Source organism: Carcharodon carcharias, chromosome 2 (assembly GCF_017639515.1).
Source record: "Carcharodon carcharias isolate sCarCar2 chromosome 2, sCarCar2.pri, whole genome shotgun sequence".
NCBI classification, from domain to species: Eukaryota; Metazoa; Chordata; class Chondrichthyes; order Lamniformes; family Lamnidae; genus Carcharodon; species Carcharodon carcharias.
Genome location: NC_054468.1, coordinates 173,352,606 through 173,373,404, shown reverse-complemented (window position 1 = coordinate 173,373,404; position 20,799 = coordinate 173,352,606). Strand labels below are relative to the sequence as shown.

The 20,799-nt window shown below is 41.2% G+C and overlaps 1 protein-coding gene across 3 annotated transcripts in view; it reads right to left on the bottom strand.

Moving 5' to 3' along the window:
* LOC121286816 (reticulon-4-like) overlaps positions 1-20,799 on the bottom strand; it is a 93,074-nt gene that overhangs the window by 5,909 nt on the left and 66,366 nt on the right. For all 3 annotated transcript variants that reach the window (XM_041203875.1, XM_041203880.1, XM_041203898.1), the window contains 2 exons: positions 11,270-11,339; positions 4,973-5,019 (listed from right to left, as the gene is read on the bottom strand). In XM_041203875.1, the coding sequence (XP_041059809.1) occupies positions 4,973-5,019; positions 11,270-11,339 (117 nt within the window). The remainder of the gene's footprint in view (positions 1-4,972; positions 5,020-11,269; positions 11,340-20,799) is intronic.

Sequence of the window (20,799 nt, the reverse complement as noted above, 5' to 3'; positions counted from 1 at the left end):
ATGACTCAGGTCAGATTTTGAGATAAGACAGCAATCAGACATTGAAGCCTGCTTAAATGAACAGTGCTTTTGTTAAAAACATATACTCTGGGTAATCTACAAAGCAATAGTCACTTTCGCCACTATTCCTGGTCAAAGCAGATCAACTCTTTCCGATCAGTGTAGTAGTTGACAACCGAATACCTGCATTCAAAATATTTTAACATTTGCCACACTTTTGTTCCAAGGTTCATTCATCCGCCTGCTCGATGTGCCTGCTAAACCCCACAGCAGAAGGCTACCACTGCTGAGGCAAACGACTGCTCTGATTGAACATGAGATTAAATTAGTAATCATGTTCTCCTACTGCAGAGGCAATCTGCTAATGGTTTTGATGTAGGGGCGCCAGCAGAAAAGCACAAGTCAAGAGTTTTTAAAACGTCAAACTAATCAGGAGGCTGGAATTTTCACAGTTCCTGGCTAACTTTATTTGAATGTTATGGGAATCATAGGAAAAGGTTAATGCAGTGTTTTTACTAATTTAAGCCAATTATTTTCAGGTACCTGCTTAATAGGGCTTCATTGTTATAGCATTTATTAATTAACTATACTCAAGAAAACATAGCATGCATACCCAATTTTTTGGGTGGCAAGAATGAATAAAGAAAAGCAACAGCTGAGCCACCTACCTTATACAGCTCCCTGTATCAATCACCAAAACTCAATTTCAAGCCCAATGCTAAATTAATAAACTCTACAACAGTGTTGCATATATCTAGTTCATGTTTAGAATATAATTTTTAGTTTTGGGATGAATGCAATTGGAGTGAGCTTGAAGCCTATTACAGTTAAAAGATTAGGACCATGATGCCTTACGAGGTTAATAGCTAGAAAGGCAAGGAAATGAAAATGCTGGGCTTTAGAGATCACTAGAAAACCTCAGGAAATGGCAGTTCAAAAGGTTTATTTAACTAAGTCAGAAAAGGAGCTGTACAGTGGGCTTACTTAGCTAACAAGCCGGAGACATGTTGTCTGCAAAGCTTGCAAATAAGTGCGGTCCAGAGAGATGTTTTTGCTTTGGGACGTACAGCTATATTAGTTTAAAAGCTTTCACTAATTTCTGAAAGGTTGTGAAACCCATTTATTTCATTAGGTCAAAAAGGAAATTGGAAGTGAGGGATAATTAACTTAAAGATCAGTTAGAGGACAGCCCAGAGCAGGCTATGTCATCATGAAGATGGGTGGAGCTTAGGAAAATTCTCTGGTTTCAATTTATCATGGTATTTATTGAGAAAGATTTTAGTTGCAGCTTGAGCCTCCTTTGCAGCTCACTAAGAGTTAACAGCCAAAGTAAAAGATAGTTAGATAAACCTGCAATGGAAGCAGAGTAAAAAACTAACTTCATCACTGACTATGTGGAAAGCATGTAAGGCTTAACCTCGGGGATTGAAAGAACAAAAGCTGGAAGATTGCTCAGTTTGAAACTAGTGGGAGAACCTACAGCAGCCCTCAGTTTCTTATTACAAAAGTAATTAGCTTGGAAGTATAGGAAATATAGAAAAGTAATCAGAAAAAGGGACTGGGGCATCCACAGTCAAGAGATGGGAAATTGGAGTTTTAACTCAAGAATAGCTGGAGCTGAGGAGAATTCTCCGACAGACTAAAACATACTTCTTTAAAAATTCATTCACGGGTTGTGGGCTTCGCTGGCTGGGTCAGCAGTTATTGCCCATCCCTAATAACCTGTGAGAAGGTGGTGAGCTACCTTCTTGAACCGCTGCAGTCCATGTGGCGTAGGTAAGCCCACAGTGCTGTTTGGAAGGGAGTTCCAGGACTTTGATCCAGCAAGTGAAGGAATGCCGATTTACCTCCAACTCAAGATGGTGAGTGGCTTGGAGGGGGCCTTCCAGGTGGTGTTCCCATCTATCTGCTGCCCTTGTCCTTCCAGATGGTAGTGGTTGTGGGTTTGGAAGGTGCTGTCTAAGGGACCTTGGTAATTCCTGCAGTACATCTTGTAGATGGTACTCACTGCTGCTACTGTGCTTCGGTAGTGGAGGGAGTGAATATTTGTAGATGTGGTGCCAATCAAGCAGGCTGCTTTGTCCTGGGTGGTTCCAAGCTTGAGTGTTATTGGAGCTGCACTCATCCAGGCAAGTGGGGAGTATTCCATCAAACTCTTGACTTGTGCTCTGTAGATGGTAGGCAGGCTTTGGGGAGTCAGGAGGTGAGTTACTCATTGCAGGATTCCTAGCCTCGCCTCTGACCTGCTCTTCTAGCCTTATAAGTACTGTGGCTACATGAGTTAAGTTTCTGGTCAATGGTAAACCCCCCTGGGGTGTTGATAGTGGGGAATTCAATGATGGTAATGCCAATGAAAGTCAAGGCTGATGGTTAAATTCTCTCTTGTTGGAGATGGTCATTGCCTGGCATGTGTGGCACGAATGTTACTTGCCACTTGTCAGCCCAAGCCAGGATATTGTCCAGGTCTTGCTGCATTTGGGCATGGACTGCCTCAGCACCATTCACAACCGGGCCTGAACATTGTGCAATCATCAGTGAACATCCCCACTTCTGACCTTATGATGGAAGGAAGGTCATTGATGAAGCAGCTGAAGATGGTTGGGCCGAGGACACTACCCTGAGGGACAATAGCAGCAGTGTGTATTGCTGGTCCCTACTTAAGTAAATAACTTTAAAACTTGGGGAAGTAACAAGTAAATTCAAGTGCATTACATCTCTGGTTATAAACCATATTGTTAAGTGAATGGTGCTTGTTTTGTTTAAATCTTTTGATATACAATAAACTAAGTGAAATCTTGTGACATAGTTCTGTTGGTCAAACCAAGGTATTTGGATTTCTTTTTAAATATCAATCGGTCCCTCACCTGATCTTTAAAAGACAGCAATGAGATGACTGATCAGATCATTTTGGGGCAATTGAGGGTGGTGGGAGGGGCAGGAGATTGGAGAGACAATGGCAAGACACCAAGAGAACTCTGCTCTTCCATCTTTTATGTACATCTGAATCCTAGAACCAGAAGACCTCAGTGACATCTTGTTCAAACTCCCTCAATTGTGCATTTAAATTCACCACCTTGGTCCCACAAGCAGGAGTCCTAGTAACTGAATCAATAACAAAAAAGGCACTCAGGCAGGTCTTCCAGCCAGAGCAATTTCTTCCTCTTGACAAATAATGCTGGAAAGGAGGGGCCATATGACCCAATAGTCACAAACGACTCCATGCACCCGCTCACCCCACCCCCTGCTCAAGTGGTCATATACAAGCACATACCATGTCATTTGGTAATTCACCCAAAGAGATTCACTGCCAATCACATTAGCATACAAGATACACATAAACGCATCTTCTATAACTGGTCGCCGAATCACAATTGGATGCTAAAACCCTGATATGGATTTCCGGCCCTAATCAAGAGACTCAGAAGCCAAAGCTCACCAACATTTAGTTGAGGTCAGCAAACACACCACAGACCAGAGATCACACCAAAAGGTTTTCTCAATCTGAAAGATTCAGCTTCACCTGCTGAGCTGACAGCAGCAAGAGTAGCAGAAATGTGATGAGTGGGAGCAATGTAAAGGAGAAGCTAGTGAAGGGGTGAGTGAAACCTTGGAACGTTACTTTGGTGCACAAACGAGAAACAAGGGGAAGGAGACTGAGAATTCTTACTGTGCCCAGTTGGCACCACAAGCTCCAATGCATGGAGGAGAGACAGGATGGCCAAGTATGATCAGCATCAACCTGTGGTAGTACTACAAAGTTGGGAGCAGCATCCAGCTCCTCTGGAGGGCAGGTTAAAATAAATTCTCTATCATTTCACCAGGTGCCTCCAGAGATGATCTTAAGTGTTGCTTAGGCAACTGTAGAAATGGAAAACTAGTTGGAATTTGCACAGTACGTTCTCCACCTAGTTTATCATGCACTTCACAGAAGGGCCCAAGAACAGGCACCTTTACATTTATCCAACATTGATTTCAACCAGCCATCAGGGATGCCCGAAAACAGCAAGGACCAATTTAGTGACAAGTTTTGCACTGGCACAATGGCCAAGCCCATAAGTTGGTATGTATTGATCCCATTTTAGACCCAAAACAACAGAGCAAAACATATACAATCTATTCCTATTGTCACTCCTTCAACATATTCTCTGGGATATGTTGACCACCCCCCCCTCAAAAGGCCACCAGTGATGAGGTGCAACACATTAGCTGCAACAGCTCAGCCTTCTACAAACTACAGCAAGCCATTTGACAACAAACGCCTCTGCAAGTCAACAAAATTCCTAGTGTACAGAGTAGTTATCACACTCCTGTACTGCAGTGAGACTTGGACTGTGCATCAGGGAAATTCCATCAGCAATACGTCCACCACATCTTTCGGTTTCAACGGGAGGATCAAACAAGCGCCCTTGTCCTTCCCCAAGTCAGCTTCACAAGCAATGAGGCAAAAAATCTGGTAAAATCAACTTCGACGGACTGGACATGCCAAACGGATGGCTGAAAAAAGTCCCCCTGACCAGATCCCGTTTTCTCAACTCACAAATGGCCAACATTCCAGGAGAGGACAAAGGAAACGATTCAATGACACTCAAACTCTCCATGAAGTGCAGTAGCATTGACATTACTAACTCTGAGGAACTTGCTAACAATCGTTGTGAATGGCAACTTGTCCATTAAGCTGCATCATGTGTCAAGTCACTGGCAGAGAGCAAACCTTGTACTCCACATCTCACTTCTTCGGGGACACCCTGTTCTATGGTGCCCAAAGATCTGCAGGTGGAGAAATCAGCCTGCTCAGACAGAAATTCATAACCTTGAATAGATGTCATACTTGAATTGTGGGGCAGTCAACCTCGACAATTCCCAGTGTGTCGAAGTAAATTTAGCTGAATACCACTTTACACCAAGTGCCAGGATGTTGGATATTATGGGGAAAAGATGGAAATGCTAAATTACTTTTGAATTTGACACTTACCTGGTGTCTTTCATAAACAACAGGGATGCTGAAAACTGCTACCAGAGCTAAAGGAAAAATTTAAAAAATCTTTTAGTATGTAATACTTCAGTATTTTTAAAAGCTAAAGACAGTAAAAAAAAACAGCCACGTGTGCTAAAATATTGATTATAGAAATGAGAGCAATACTCTCTTTTTAATCCACAGTAATTTCTGTTCCATTCTTTCATAAGTGTAAAAGTGTAGATGACATATTTATAGCTCCTTGAAAAGATATGCTGGAATAATTTGGAGGGGATCCTTCTCTGGTCAGTTTAGCCTCTCCAGAAAAGAATTGCAAAATTGGATAAGAGAGTCAGAGCGTAAGCCTCAATCCAAACATGTAGGATGCTCTTAAGATTATTGCTAATTCAAATTACATTTCAGCTCGACTCCTCAATTTGTTAAAACTTATTTTAGGTGAAATTTAGCAGTTCTTAAAGGCGTCACAGCAGTGATGACACTTAAAGTAGTGACATGGAGACAAGGCATATCACCCTATTTGGCCTACATTCCTCTAAGTTAAGTTACACACAGCTGTCCATCCCAGAAGGTAATATAACTAGTGTAGTTGGGAAAAGGCAATTGAGGTTTTTGTTGCTTAAAGTAGTAGGGGTAGAATTCATATGGCTTCTTCCTACTGGAAAAATATATAATTACTTCAGCTACAGGTCGAATATTCTTTATCCATAAATCCGAAAACCGAACACATCTAAAAGCCACACTTCTTTTGAACCTCACTGACCTTCAGCGCAGTAAGTCCCTGACCAGAGCCAACACAAACCTCTTTGGCCGCACCTGATCTTTAGTGTGGAAGTCTAGTTGTTTGCACATCGACACTCTGAAACCTCTCCTACAAGCAGAATTGCAGATGGAGCCACAAACGTGAACTTATTACAGGTACCCAGTATTTGATATTCAGGGATCTATCTTCCTTTTATAGCCATTTTATTTACTTTAGACCACAGCTAGCCTAGGCTTAGGCTATTGAAATGTAAGTAGGCCTAGCCCTATATGCAGTATCCGAAAACCGAAATGTGAAGGCCCTTAGGATTTCAGATAATGGATACTTGACCTATAGCAGGGGGGTGAAGATGGGAAAGCAGCTGCAGAAACAGGACATGTGGTGTTACCAATATCCAAGTAGCACAGCAGCAACCTTATTAGTTTTATACTTTGCCCGTAAGTGTGGCTTTGCTCAATCCAGTGAAACTGTCACACTCATGCAACATAAACTTATGAACCATATATGTGGACTTATAAAGTATAAACTCGAAATGGGGCACTTTCCTGCAAAATAAAATGGGGTTGAGAAGTCAGGTAACCTTTTCTTTCCACCAATACACATGGAACTACAAGAAGCCGAGCTAATCTTCATGTTTGGGCAAGTCTTGACAAAGTCATTAAAGTGCAAATGACCATTCTGGACATAGATCTTTGAGAAGTCATTAAAATGTAATCAACCCTTCCTGTGGTTAATGATTAAAAAGACAGGTTTCACAATACTGTTGCAGATTCTTCGACTCCAAACTTAAAATCGAGAAAATGGGTGCAAAAAGCTCTATTTTAACAAAAACAGAAAATGTTAGAAAAACTCAGCAGGTTTAGCAGTATCTGTGGAGAGAGAAACAGAGTTAACATTTCAAGTCTGTATGATCCTTCTTCTGAGCTGAAGAGAAGTGGAAATGTGAAAAAATTTATATTGCTTGGAGGGTTGGGGAGGGTGGGGGGGGGGGGCAGCAGGTGGTGCTGAATAGAAGGCCAGCAATAGGTGGGACAAAAGAGGGATTGACAAAGATGTCATGATGTAAAAGGACAAAGGGAGTGTTAATGGTAGTAGTTAGTGCTATAAAAAAAAAAGGTGCTAATAGTGGCATAAAGGTAGGAAAGCAGAATGTGATTATAATAGAACAAGGATAGCATTGTGAGAAAGGGCAATATGGAACAAGTGACAGATGGCCCTGTAGGAGATGGGGTGGGGGGAGGGGGCATTGGTGGGTATCAAGATGGTTATGTGGATGAGTGATACCGGACTCCATTGTCTGACAATGGCCCACCATTAAACTATTTGAGGACAATGGAAGGAGATGCTTTGGTCACATGACAGAAATTAGGTTTCTGTCAAGTGGTTTTAATAAAGCATATTTTGATCAGAAACAGAAACATCTTTGCCAGTGAAGGGAGAAGACACTGCCTAAAATCACCAGCTTTAAGCTTGAACTCCCTTCCTGAGGAGCTGTACCAGGTCAAATAAGTAGAATAAGAGAAATCTGCTTCTGTGACTGTAAAACACAAGCAAATCCACCCATTTCAAACTACCAGAGTTTTTTTTCTTCAGCATACAAAAAAGGATTACAAGCTTGCACTGTTTCAAGTCTTCATCCCGGGAAAAAGCGAGCATAACAGAGAACTCTAGAAATCCTAAGATCTAAACACATGCTATTTTTGTAATCACAGTATTTTCCCGAGTGTGTGCATGCACGTGTCTTTCTATATGTGGGTGCATGCAGGTGCAGTTGCATTTATTTGGGTGTTGAACAATAAACATTCATCTATCTTTTAAAACTTATGAGAAAGACTATCAATTTGTCTGTTCCTGAATTACAGCACTCAAGTTAAAAGATTTTTTTAAAAACATGTCGTGGTCCAGGTGCAGTGAAAAATAATGGAGCCATCCCTATTATCTTTCCCTTGTCCTTAACTCTATGTTGGAAGGTTTAAGTCAACTGCAGACAAAAAAAGCTATTTGGGGCAGGATTCCAGAATTATCTTTAAATAAACAGCCTGCTAAGGAGAACAAGAAAATATTAAAGAGCCCTCCAAAAATTACCCTTATCTCCAAAACAGAAAAACTTAAGATTTCTTATGCCTTCAACATCAAAAGGCATCCCAAGGCACATCGCAGGTAAAAAGGAAAAAAGTAGAACCGCAACCATGGAAATATTAAGCAATCACAAAATGGTTACAACACAGGAGACCATTCAGCCCATCATGTCCATGCCAGCTTTCAACACAGCATCTCAACTAATCCCACTCATTCCCTGTAGCCCTACAACTTATTTCCTTTCAGATGCTTATCCAATCTCCTTTTGAAAGCTCTTATTGTATCTGCCTCCAACACACACAAACTGCACTCCATTCCCTAACCACTCACTGCATAAAAGTTATTCTTTCACGTCACATTTGCTTCTTTTGCCAGCTGCCTTAAATCAGTCCTCTGATTCTTGACCTCTCCACCATACAGAAGTTTTTCTCCATCTACTGTCTAGACCACTCATGATTTTGAGCACATCTATCAAATCTCTTTTCATCTTTCTCTTCTCCAAGGAGAATAACCCCAGCTTCTCTTCAATCAATCCATGTAACTGAAGTTCCTCATCTCTGGAACTATTCTTGTAAATCTTTTCTGTATTCTCTTTAAAGGCTTCAACATTCTTCCTAAAGTGCAGCATCTAGAATTAGACACAATACTCCAGCTGAGGTCAAACCTCCTCACCGTCCAAGGGCCCAAACACTCCTTTCAAGTGAAGCAGCATTTCACTTGCATTTCCCCCAACTTAGTCTACTGCATTCGTTGCTCCCAACGCGGTCTCCTCTACATTGGAGAGACTAAACGTAAACTGGGCGACCGCTTTGCAGAACACCTGCAATCTGTCCGCAAGAATGACCCAAACCTCCCTGTCGCTTGCCATTTTAACACTCCACCCTGCTCTCTTGCCCACATGTCTGTCCTTGGCTTACTGCATTGTTCCAGTGAAGCCCAATGCGAAGTGGAGGAACAGCACCTCATCTTCCGACTAGGCACTTTACAGCTTCCGGACTGAATATTGAATTCAACAACTTTAGATCTTGAACTCCCTCCTCCATCCCCACCCCCTTTCTGTTTCTTCCCCCTTCCTTTTGTTTTTTCCAATAAATTATATAGATTTTTCTTTTCCCACCTATTTCCATTATTTTTAAATCTTTTATGCCCCCCACCCCCACTAGAGCTGTACCTTGAGTGCCCTACCATCCATTCTTAATTAGCACATTCGTTTAGATAATATCACCAACTTCAACACCTGTGTACTTTTGTTCTTTTGTCTGTGACATCTTTTGATTATCTGCTCTTATTACTGCTTGCTTGTCCCTACAACCACACCACCCTCCTCCACTTCTCTCCCCCCACCTTAAACCAGCTTATATTTCACCCCTCTCCTTGGATTCACCCAGTTCTGTTGAAGGGTCATGAGGACTCGAAACGTCAACTCTTTTCTTCTCCGCCGATGCTGCCAGACCTGCTGAGTTTTTCCAGGTAATTCTGTTTTTGTTTTATAATGTTGGGTTGGGTTAATATACTAAGTTAAGTGCTCAAATCAGTCTTGGGATTACTACTGCTTCTTCTGCACATACATAATCTAGAGTCAAACGCACACCATAGGATACCCCAGCTTGAAGATGATGCCAATTTTTTTTTTAATGGTGGGGCGGGGGGGGGTGATTTTGGTGTGTGTGTGTGTGTGTGTGTTGGGGGGGGGGGGGGGGGGCGCTGGGGGCAGTGGTCAGAAAGTAAGACAAAAAGGGGGAGGATGGTAGGAGTCTGATGAAATAATAAGGAATTGTAAAAAGACCTAGATGATATCTGCAAATGGCTGTTGAACTTCAAAGAGAGATGGACACAAGGCATTAATATTGGAAGAAAATATGTGAAGTATATAATGAACGGATGTTGAACTCACTAGAAAAGAGGCAGAGAGATTTGGGACTGATGAACATTCGCCCAGTTGTTACATAGCAACAATTATAGCAAACATGTTGCTAATTCAAATTCTCAAATCTAAGGCCATCATACTGGAGTTGCATAGTGCTTTGGCCAGGCCACATTAAATAGGGGTTTAAATTCTAGTCAGCAAATGTCATGAGATTTATCCAAGCAAAGAAAGATGTGCAGAGAAGAATTAAAGCAGATGCCTGTCATGAGGATTGGATTGCAGGATTGAAGAAAAGTTTGAAAAATCTAGACATTTCAGCCTCAAATATAGGGACACACTGAAGATGCAGTCTATATCTCCTAATTCAGTTTTGTTTTTGTTACAATTATTGGATAAGTCAAATTTTAAAAACACAAAAAAAATTGTATTATTTGTAATAGACTGCGAGATGAAAAGTTTAATCTGAAGTATTTTTCAACTTAATGCACAACTGAAAGTCATTAAAGCAATCTCAGGACCAGTGTCAGGAACTGCTTCTTCACATGCAGCGCAATCATGTACTTTTACATACATGTTGTAGTCCAGGGGCTCCAATTTTCCTTCCATCATACGGTTGACCAGGAATCTTTCCTGTTTTTATCACATAACATTGGCATATGTTGGAATGATTTGCAGATTGATACACAGCCCGTCAGGCTGCATTATCAATGCATCCTTCTTGGCTATCAAGTCCTGGAGTGGGACTTGAACCCAGACCTTCTGGCTCAGAGGCAGGGACACCACTGCACCACAAGACCACCAGCGTTCTGGCCAACTCCTCTAATAGGGGAAGTAAAAAGGTTGCAACCCTAAGGCAATGCTCTGAATAAACTTCAGATACACAATGCTTCTCATTTTAAAGGAGCATCAAACACACTGTTCTTTACAAGCTGTGTGCTTCTTGGCTTTCAATCTGCCAAGATTTTCCTGCTTTCCAAGATTCAAAACAAAATGGCTTTTCTAGGCCTTAGAAAAACATTATAGGAATTTCCTGAATTTTGAACATCTCCTCAAAATCAACTGAACTCATGTGAATTATTCCTATTTCCAACCGACAGAGTTTGCAACATTTGAACCAGAATAGGCTGGCTTGGAGGCACTCCTGTGACTGCACCCAACCAAAATCTAAATTAAAAACAGAAGGATGAGCTAGATGGGCAAAATAGCATACCCTCTGTGAAATCTAACTTGCAAGGTGCCATAAATACAAAAAAACCTGGAAAGGGAACCAAAAAATTGTAATCAAATTTAAAATTCTGATAAAGTTAGTGTGACTAATTGAAAATATTTAGACACATGGCCCAAGCAGATGCAACCCAGGCCTACAGAGAACACTACTAGGCAAGTTCTCAGTAACAAAATGGAATAAAGATGTCAAGTTTCCAGCTAATGCATCTTTATAAACATACATATACTTGGTTAAAATATAAATGTAAGCATCTTAAATTTAGATGTGACAACTTAACGCAAATAAATAGTCACATCTTTAATGGAAGGGAGAGGAATAGAAAATACAGCCACAAAGTACAAATAAATAATAAAGACTTACCTATTATCAGCAGGGTCAGCCCATTAAACAAGGCACCAACATATGTGAGCAGCCACATCAGCACTGAAAACTAATGGCAGGAAAATAAATTTGAGTTAAAGCTCCATTTAACAATATCAAACATTTTAAAATATCAACAAAATCCAAAACAAATGTCAAACTAATTGTCTAATCCTCAAAAGTAAAATCAAGAAAGAGGAAACAATTTCAGATAAGTCCACAAATTATATGACTGCAAATGGAGATGGGAAGAATCCAAAATTATAGCTGTTCTTAGCGAACAAAAAATATGCTAAATAGAGATTCAACAGATTAAATACATGCTGATCATAAACTGAGACAAAGTTACATGTCACATTAGCAATCTGGTCTAAACAAAAGACTTCCAGAGTGCAACAGCATTTATGAATTATATAGCATATTGGGGCAGTCCTTTAATAGCAAATGCAATAACTACATAATTGACACAAAGTACAAAAGGGCATTTTCGATGAAGCAATGACCTTCAATTTAACTATATGTGAAGGAGGTATATCAGTTATTTAGGCTTCAGAGGTAGATTTGCACACTTCAATAAAGAATATTTTACAAGGAATTTAAAAAGACTTGGCACATTGCCAAGGTTGATCCGTTTTGTACTTTCCAAAGCAAACAATCAAAATAAATTATGGTTCTGTACTAAGGCAACAACAGGCGAATAATTTAGACAGGAAACGGGTGAACAAATGTCACTAAAATTAGGCCATAAAGCTATTGTAAACAATTTTTAAAATTATTGAAATCCCTTTAATATTAAAAATGTTATACTTTTAGAACTCAAAATCTGAAATTCTACTCTGCATCAGGCACAAAAAAGCAACATGAGTTGGAGCAGTCCAAACTGTCCATCAGATATTACCAACCTCCTGCCTCATTTCAGCACAAAATGCCCAATTTCAAACTTTGTTGCCAACAGGGAATCCAGGTGCCATTTTAAGAAGCTGATTCAACATATTTCTACTCCTACGTAGGAAATCCCAATTCCTGCTTTCCCAGTGTCCAAAGAAAATTGCACCAGAAGCACACCAGTTGCTTTTAAAAATCAATAATTTGTATTTACATAATACCTTTATTGTGTTAAAACATTTTAAAGTATGATAAACCTGTCTACACACAGATATTGCGATTAACTGGGCAAAATACATTAATCCCATTGTGCCAGGAGTTCAATTTTAGCACTCAATTCTTAATACTTATGGAATAGGGCTATTTTATCTCATTAGCAAATTCGAAATAGTCCTCTTAAGTTCAAAAGCCAAACCGCAAGTTGAATACATGTTTTTGCATCTCTGCCAATGAAACAGAAACTATTCCAATTACATCTTTACAGAATACAAACTCCAGTTTCACCCCAGTGTGAACACACCTAAAAATGGTTAAATTTAACTCCATAAAGAGCTCACACTATTCTTAAATCGATTTGAATATATTTCATCTTATAAAATGAAGAAATTGTGATTTTATAACAGCAAATGATGGATTTTAAACTCATTTACTCCTGAGGTATAACATCTCCCAGTTTTTATAATTTAATGGGATTAGAACTTCATTAGGAGCCCTTGATTGATGCTATAAGTGGCAATCTTCCAAATATTTAACAAGGTCAATAATTTCAAAATCTCATCTACTGCCCTACATAAATGCCTTTTCCAACATTAGTTTTGCAAGGTTCCTGCAGTAATTATGGTTTTATTTAGTGTAATGTACCTTTAAGAATAATACTTAAGATCACATGGTCTGTAGTAACCATTAGGAGAGTAGCGTGGGCTGCCTCAGCAGTCAGTGTAGTTACAATTGGAGATGAAAGCACTACATAATAGTTGCTGCTGAGTATATTGTAAATAAACTTAATGTTTCCACTTAAGTAGTGCCTGCAGATCAACTCTATCATTAATAGTACAACTATGCCACCCTACAACCAACTGGCAATGAGGATAAAACAGGATTGAACCGAAGAGGTCCAGTGATTGTAAGTAGCAAGCTCTGTCAGAATTGAAGAAGTTATCCTCTCTCAAAATGCCACAATTTGGGAGAATTGATCAGTTTGAAGCTGCCACAAACGGTTGGTCTCAATACATAGAATGCCTAAAGTTCTTTTTTCAATTGAATGAGATTGGGAGGGGGGGGGGAAGGGGTGGGGGGGGTGGTGGTGGTGGTGGTGGTGGGGGGGGGGGGAAGGGGAGAAGAGGCAAGCGACACTCGAGTACTTGCAGGAGCAAAACCTACGGTTTGATTTGAAGTTTGATGGCATCTCGTGCTCCAGATTCAAAGAATTTCAATGAATTGGTGGACATCATGAAGGGTCACATTCAACCAAAGCCCTCAGTGACGATGCAGAGGTTCAGGTTTAATTTTGAAACAGAGCCCCGGGTGAGACAATTGCATGCTATGTGGCAAATTTGAAGCAGCTAACGGAACATTGAGAATTCAGTACGATTCTGAATGACATGCTCAGAGATCGTTTAGTGTGTGGAAGAGGACACTATTCAGAAAAGATTACTGACCAAAGTGAATCTGGGTTTCAAGAAGGTGCTAGAGATAGCGTTGGCCATGGAAAGCGCAGTTTAAGAGATTCAAAAGCAATACAGGGTTTGCAAAATGACGCCGTCCTCCACATCCAGTGGGAAACCTCGGGCAAAAGCGGCATGAAAAAGTGAGACTCCGTTGAGTGGGAAACAGCCCTTGCTAGCCAAAAAATAAAGAAAAATAACTTAGCAGCGAAACCAAATGATAATTTTAATCGAGGTGGAAACAAGCAGTTTTTTAGCGATTGGCAGTTTTAAAAAATTGAATGCTACTATTGTCATAGAAATGGATATATGGGGCGGCAATGCCTGGAAAGATTCAAGTAAACAGAAAAGAAGCCCAATGAAATTGACGATGTAGAAGAGCCTGAAACAACAAATTTAGACATATACAACTTGTTTAATCTGATAGTTGGAAAGACAGAACCAATATTTGTCACAGTGAAAGTAAATGGCAAACCTGTTAGAATGGAAGTGGACACAGGAGCTTCCACTACAGTAGTTGGGAGAACATACCTTCAGGTATCTGAATAACAGTGAACATCAATTAAGTTTAGAAGAAACAGCCGCCAAGCTAAAAAATATATACGGTGAAGACATTCAAGTAAAAGGCATAAGCAGAGTAACTATCCTTGGGTAGCTTTGCCGATTGGTAGGTGAAGGGCCAAGTCTCCTGTGGTGAAATTGGTTAAAGGAGATTAAGTTAGAATGGGCTGCAATTTTGCAGTTGAAAGTAGAAAGTACGCCACCATCTTTAAGGATGAGCTGGGGAAAATCCAGGGCCTGCAAACCAAGATTCACGTGGATCCTTGCTTCATTAAGGCGAGACCAGTGCTATATGCCCTGCGAGAAAAAGTCAACATTGAGCTGAACAAGCTAGTAGAGAAACTGGGCATTACACAACCTGTTCAGTTCTCAGAATGGGCAGCACCCATAGTCCTTGTCTTTAAACCTGATCAAGGCATCCGAATTTGTGGAGATTACAAACCAATAGTTAATAAAGTAGCTGAACTAGGCAGGCACCCTATTCCAAAAATCGAAGGCCTGTATGCCAAGCTGGCAGGAGGGACAACGTACAGAAAGCTGGATGATTCATGCTTGTCAGCAATTAGAGAGTTGGATAATGCCTCCTGGGAATTGGTCACAATTAATACCCACAAAGGGCTGTACCGATATACACGATTGCCTTTTGGTGCCATCTTGTGCCATCTTTCAGAGAACAATAGAAACCTTACTGAGGGGACTGCCCCAGGTTGTAGTCTATTTAGACAAAGTATTGGTGACAGGATTCACTGAAAAAGAGCATTTGGCATACTTAGAAGACGTCTTAAAACATTTCTTGCATGTTGGTGTGCATTTAAAAAAAGACAAGTGCACGTTCCAAGTGAGGGAGGTGATCTATTTGGGTCACCAGGCAGATTCACAGAGCCTCCACCCAGTTGAGGAGAAAGGGAGAGCCTAAGAGAGGCACCTGCGCCAAAGAACGCCTCAGAGCTTAAATCATTCCTAGTAATGATCAACTATTATGGGCGGTTCTTACCCAATTAGTCTACAGTGCTGGCCCCTCCCTGCATCCTCTGCTCAAACAGAGCCAATGTTGGTCTTGGGAGGCGCCCCAGAAAGAAGCTTTCATAAAGGTGAAAGAATTGTTGCACTCATCCAAACTACTAATGTATTACGACCAGACAAAAGAATTGGTGTTGACATGTGATGCATCTCCCTACGGAGGGGCTCTCTCACCAGATGGACGACAGCAGGGAAAGGCCAACTGGTGAGCATTCTTGATATGTAACCTCAGTGGAAAAGGGATACTCACAGATAGAAAAAGGCAGCCTGTCCATTACCTCTGGTGTCAGGAAATTTCACCAGTATGTTCACGACCACAATTTTACAATTGTTTCAGACCACAGACCATTGCTAGAATTATTTAGTGAGGACAAGGCTGTAACACCTATAGCCTCAGCAAGAATACAATGATGGGCTTTAATCCTGGCAGCGTACAAATACACTTTCATACAAAGGCCTGGCAATGAAATTGCAAACGCCAATGCCCTTAGTTGTTTGTCTTTGCAAGAAAATGATGAGCACGTCCTCGTTCCAGAGAAACTTCTTTTACTGTCAAATTTCTTGGATTCCTCGCCGGTACGTACTCAACAAATCAGAGACTGGACAAGTCGGGACCTAGTCCTATCTCAAGTACAAGAACAAGTGCTACATGGTTGGTTACAATATTTGATGAAATGAAACCGTACTTCAACAGAAGACATGAAATAACCAACCAGGATGGCATCTTATTATGCGGAGCACGAGTGATAGTTCCTTCAAAAGGGAAGGGAGCCACTTTTAATTCAACTATAGAGTGCCCATCCAGGAATTTCCCGAATAAAGACCATAGCACGCAGCTAGCTATGGTGGCCTCGGATGGAGGGCGAAATAGTGAGTTTAGTAAAGCACCGTGGGCAATGTCAGCAACAGCAAAAATTGCCAGTGACAGCTAAATTACACCCATGGGAGTGGCCAGATAGACCCCGGATGTGGTTATCCATTGACTACATTTGTTCTTTCCTGGTAACAATGTTTCTGCTCATTGTTGATGCCCATTCAAAATGGTTGGACGTATATGAGGCGAAGTCACCAATATCAGCCACTACAATTGAGAAAGTACGTCAGTTTTGCCATTCATGGACTACCAGAAGTAGTCATTTCCAATAACAGCATGGCATTTACGAGTGCTGAGTTTGAATGGCTTATCAGCCTCAACAGTATCATTCATGTGAAAACTGCACCGTGCCAGCATTACTCAAATGGACTGGCCAAGAGGACGGTTCAAATGTTCAAGACGTACATGGAAAAGCTAACTGGCGATTCCTTGGCAACCAAGCTAGCGCACTTTTTCATTACAGGTCTATCCCTCATAACAACAGGTGTCACACCTGCACAGTTATTGTGGAAACGTTGTCTCATGATGAGATTGAGCTTAATAATGCCGAATTTAGAGAGGAAGGTGGAAAGGAATCAGGGAAACCAGCAAACTAGACACGACTGGAGGCGGAAGGTCGGATAATCCAAACATGTGGACCATTTGAGAGAGAGAGAGAGAGAGAGAGAGAGAGAGAGAGAGAGAGTGAGAGACACGAATCACCAAGATTCGGTTCCACCAGTGATCAAGAGCAGGTCTGCGTTTCCTGTTGAGGATACTCAACCCAGGACTGACATGTCTGATGCTCCTACAAGAGTTGACAGGACTGCAAGTGCTCACGAAGCACTTGATGTTCAGGCAACTCTGGAAAAGGAGGTTCCTAACAAAGAATCTGAAGTTGTGGAGCTGTGACGTTCCACAAGTACCAAAACCACCCAAAAGACCGAACTTGTAAATTCCTTACCCAGTGTAAATTTGTTGTCTTGAAAAATATGTACTTGTAAATATAACATGTATAGCTGAGTTAAAGGGGGAGGAGTGTAGTAATTATGGTTTTATTCAGTGTAATGTAATAACACTTTAAGAGTAATAACGTTACTTAAAGAATCAAAAAGTCACTTCTATTATCAGTGCTCAAGTTGGAAACGTTGCAGGTGAAAATTCTCTTAGTTCACTCAAGACAACGGAGGGTGCAAGTTTGTGGCAGTGAACTCAGTGGCTTACTCAAAGAAACATTAAGTTTCTGGCTTTTCTCCAGTTGAAATTGTAGTCGAGCCCTGTGGTGAAGTTAGAATCCACAGGTGAAAGAAACAGCAGTGCTTCTCTGCCTGTGGTGAAGTTTCTAGGCAGGCTTCATCCTCCTCTGGACAGGATCCCTTCCCTCTGAGGTCTTTGTCCCAGGCTGACTACTCTGGGCCATTCTTGTGAATTAATAAGGCATCGCCTATCATGAGCTAGTTCCTGTGATGTGACCACAGCATCAACACTCCAATTACCCACACAAATAGTTTGAAGAGCTAAGCAATTGTCACACAATGGGGAATGTTTGATATCGGCATCAACATTTCAGTTATGAATATCCTCTGAATACCTTTATTCGCATCTCCACCTCCATGATGATTGCACAATGTTCAGCACCATTTGCGACTCCTCAGATACTGAAGCTGTCCATGTCCAAACACAGCAAGACCTAGACAATATCCAGGTTTGGGCTGCCAAATGGCAAGTAACATTCACACCACACAAGTCCTGGGCAATGACCATTGCCCCTTGACGTTCAATGGCATTAGCATCACTGAAGCCCCCAGCACCAACATCTTGAGGTGTACCTACACCACATGGACTGCAGCGGTTTAAGACGACAGCTCACCCCACCTTCGCAGGGGCAATTAGGGGTGGGCAATAAACACTGGCCTAGCCAGCGACATCCACATCCCTTGAACGAATAACAAACAAAAAGAGGGGCTGGCAAATCTCAGGTGTTGTTACTTTAATTAAAATGGAGAGGGACAGTCATCAGCACCTGGGAAAGGACACTTGCATCTTAATGATTTTGCAGAGGCATGCCAAGTCAGTCCCTGTCTGCACAAAAAACACAAAAGGTCACCCGAACCCCAGAGTCCATTCTTTTCCCCAAGGTGAATTGTCCAGATCCCATTCACTTTTTTTTAAAGAAGTAAAATGTCCATATTCTTTATAAATTTATGAGCATATGACATGAGCATAAGAGGGGTGACAGGCAAGTGAAGACAAGTGCAGGATAGGATGTAGTGGAGCTTCCAATGACTTGTGTGTTTGATGAGTCAATTAGAATCTAATGGTAATAAAAGCATGGATAATGGTATATAACAGGTGGAGGAAGGCAAAGTTGCTAAGATGAAAGCAAGTGGTCTTGGTAATAGATTGTGAAAGTTTTAAGCAAAGTAGTTGAACCTGTCTACTGCCAGTAATTGGAATCACTAACAGTGGAGGGTTTTGAGCAGGTCAATATTTTTCCTTCAATGTACAATTATAGGACATTCTGCCTCATTCATAGCAATATAAAGCAAGGCAGCCAGGTAGCTTTGAAGCAGATCTGAAGTTGTGGACAGAGCTGAAAGGCAAAGTGGATGCTGTTAACATACACATGAAAGCATGTCTACAAATGATGGCAAGGTGAGGCATCTCGGAAGTGAACATGGAGGGGGCAAAGGAAAGGTCCGTGAGTCAGGTGAGATTCTAAAGGTGGGTGTACAAGAGCTGAAGGAGAGCCCATTAATGAAGATGTGTAGTCTGCAAACTGACAAGGAGTGGAACCATACAATGACAATCTCTCCGATGTAGATATCGAAGAAGGAAGATGGATTTCCAAAACCCATTCAAAGGTTACTATACAAAATAAGAGCTCAGCGTACAGAATAACATATTAGCATGGATGTAAGATTGGTTAACTACAGGAAGCAGAGAGTAGGGATAAATGGGTATTTTTCAGGTTAGCCAGTTGTAGCTAGTGGAGTGCCACAGGAGATCAGTGCTGGGGGCCTCAACTATTTACAATCTATATTAATGACTTGGATGAAGGGACCGAATATACAGTAGGTAAATTTGCTGATGACACAAAGATAGATAGGAAAGTCAGTTGTCAAGAGCACAACAAGTCTGCAAAGGAATATAGAAGGTTAAGCAAGTAGACAAAAAAACTGACAGATGGAGTATGATGTAGAAAAATGTGAACTTGTCTACTTTGGCAGGAAAATAGAAAAACAGGTTATTATTTAAAATGGAGAGCGACTACAGAACTCTATAGTATGGAAGAAGCTGGATAGCCTGGTACAGAGTCACAAAAATGTTAGTAGACAGCTATAGCAAGTGATTAGGAAGGCAAATGGAACGTTGTCGTTATAGCAAGGGGAAATGGAGCATGAAAATTGTAAGTGTTGCTGCAGCTATACAGGACCTTAGTGAGGCTGCATCTGAAGTTGTGTACACTTTTGGTCTCTTTACTTAAGGATATAACTGCATTAGCAGTTTAGAGAAGGTTAACTCAACCTCTTCATCCTAGGAATCAGTCATGAGGAAAGGTTGAGCTTATACCCACTGGAGTTTAGAAGAATGAGAACATACAAGATCCTATGGGGACTTGACAGAGTAGATGCTAAGAGGATGTTTCCCCTTGTGGGGAGTCTAGAACTAGGAGACAGAGTTTAAACAGAGATGAGATTTTTTTTTCCCTCAGAGTCAATAGTCTGTGGAATTTATTTCTCCAAAGAGAAGTGGAGGTTGGGTCATCGAACATATTCAAGACTAAGTTAGATAAATTTTTGATCAACAAGGGAGCCAAGGGTCATGGGGGGCAGACAGAAAGCAGAGTTGAAGCCACAATCAGATCAACCATGATCTTATCGAATGTTGGATCAGGCTTGAGGGGCAGAAGAGCCTGCTTCTGCTCTTAATTCTTATGTTGTGGTAAGCAACTGTATCAAAAACTACAGAGGTCCACTGCCAACTGCAGAATAAGATTGGAGTGGTGGAATTTGAGATCAAACACTCATAAGAGATGATTGGTGATCTTGAGCAGGGGCATCTCGGTGAAATGGATGCAGAAGCCACAGTCATTTGTGGCAAGCAGACAATTGAGTGGGTAACAGTTATGTTCAAGGACTCTGAGGGAGGGAAGGTTAAAACTGGGTAGCAGCTGTAGCATATGAATGGCTTTTGAGGAAGGGATGTTGAATTGCAGTTTTGAGCAGGAAAAATGGATGATGCCCATATGGGAGTTATTAATAAACATTTTAGCGTACCAGGGCCAAAATTTCGGGGCTAGTTGATGACAAAAATCAAGGGAACAGGAAGTGGGACTCCTTGGAAGAGTGTATGATTTGGCAGAAGCTACAATCTGGTATGGGAGGTCAGTGTTACATTAATGGTGAATGAGGAATTGAGAAAATGGTTGCCAGTTGCAAAGACTCAATGCTTGGGGGGGGCGGGGGAGATAGTATTTTGGATCTCTAAACAGGATGCAAGACCTCCCTCCATTACTTGTAATCTTATTAGTACAAGTTACCTTT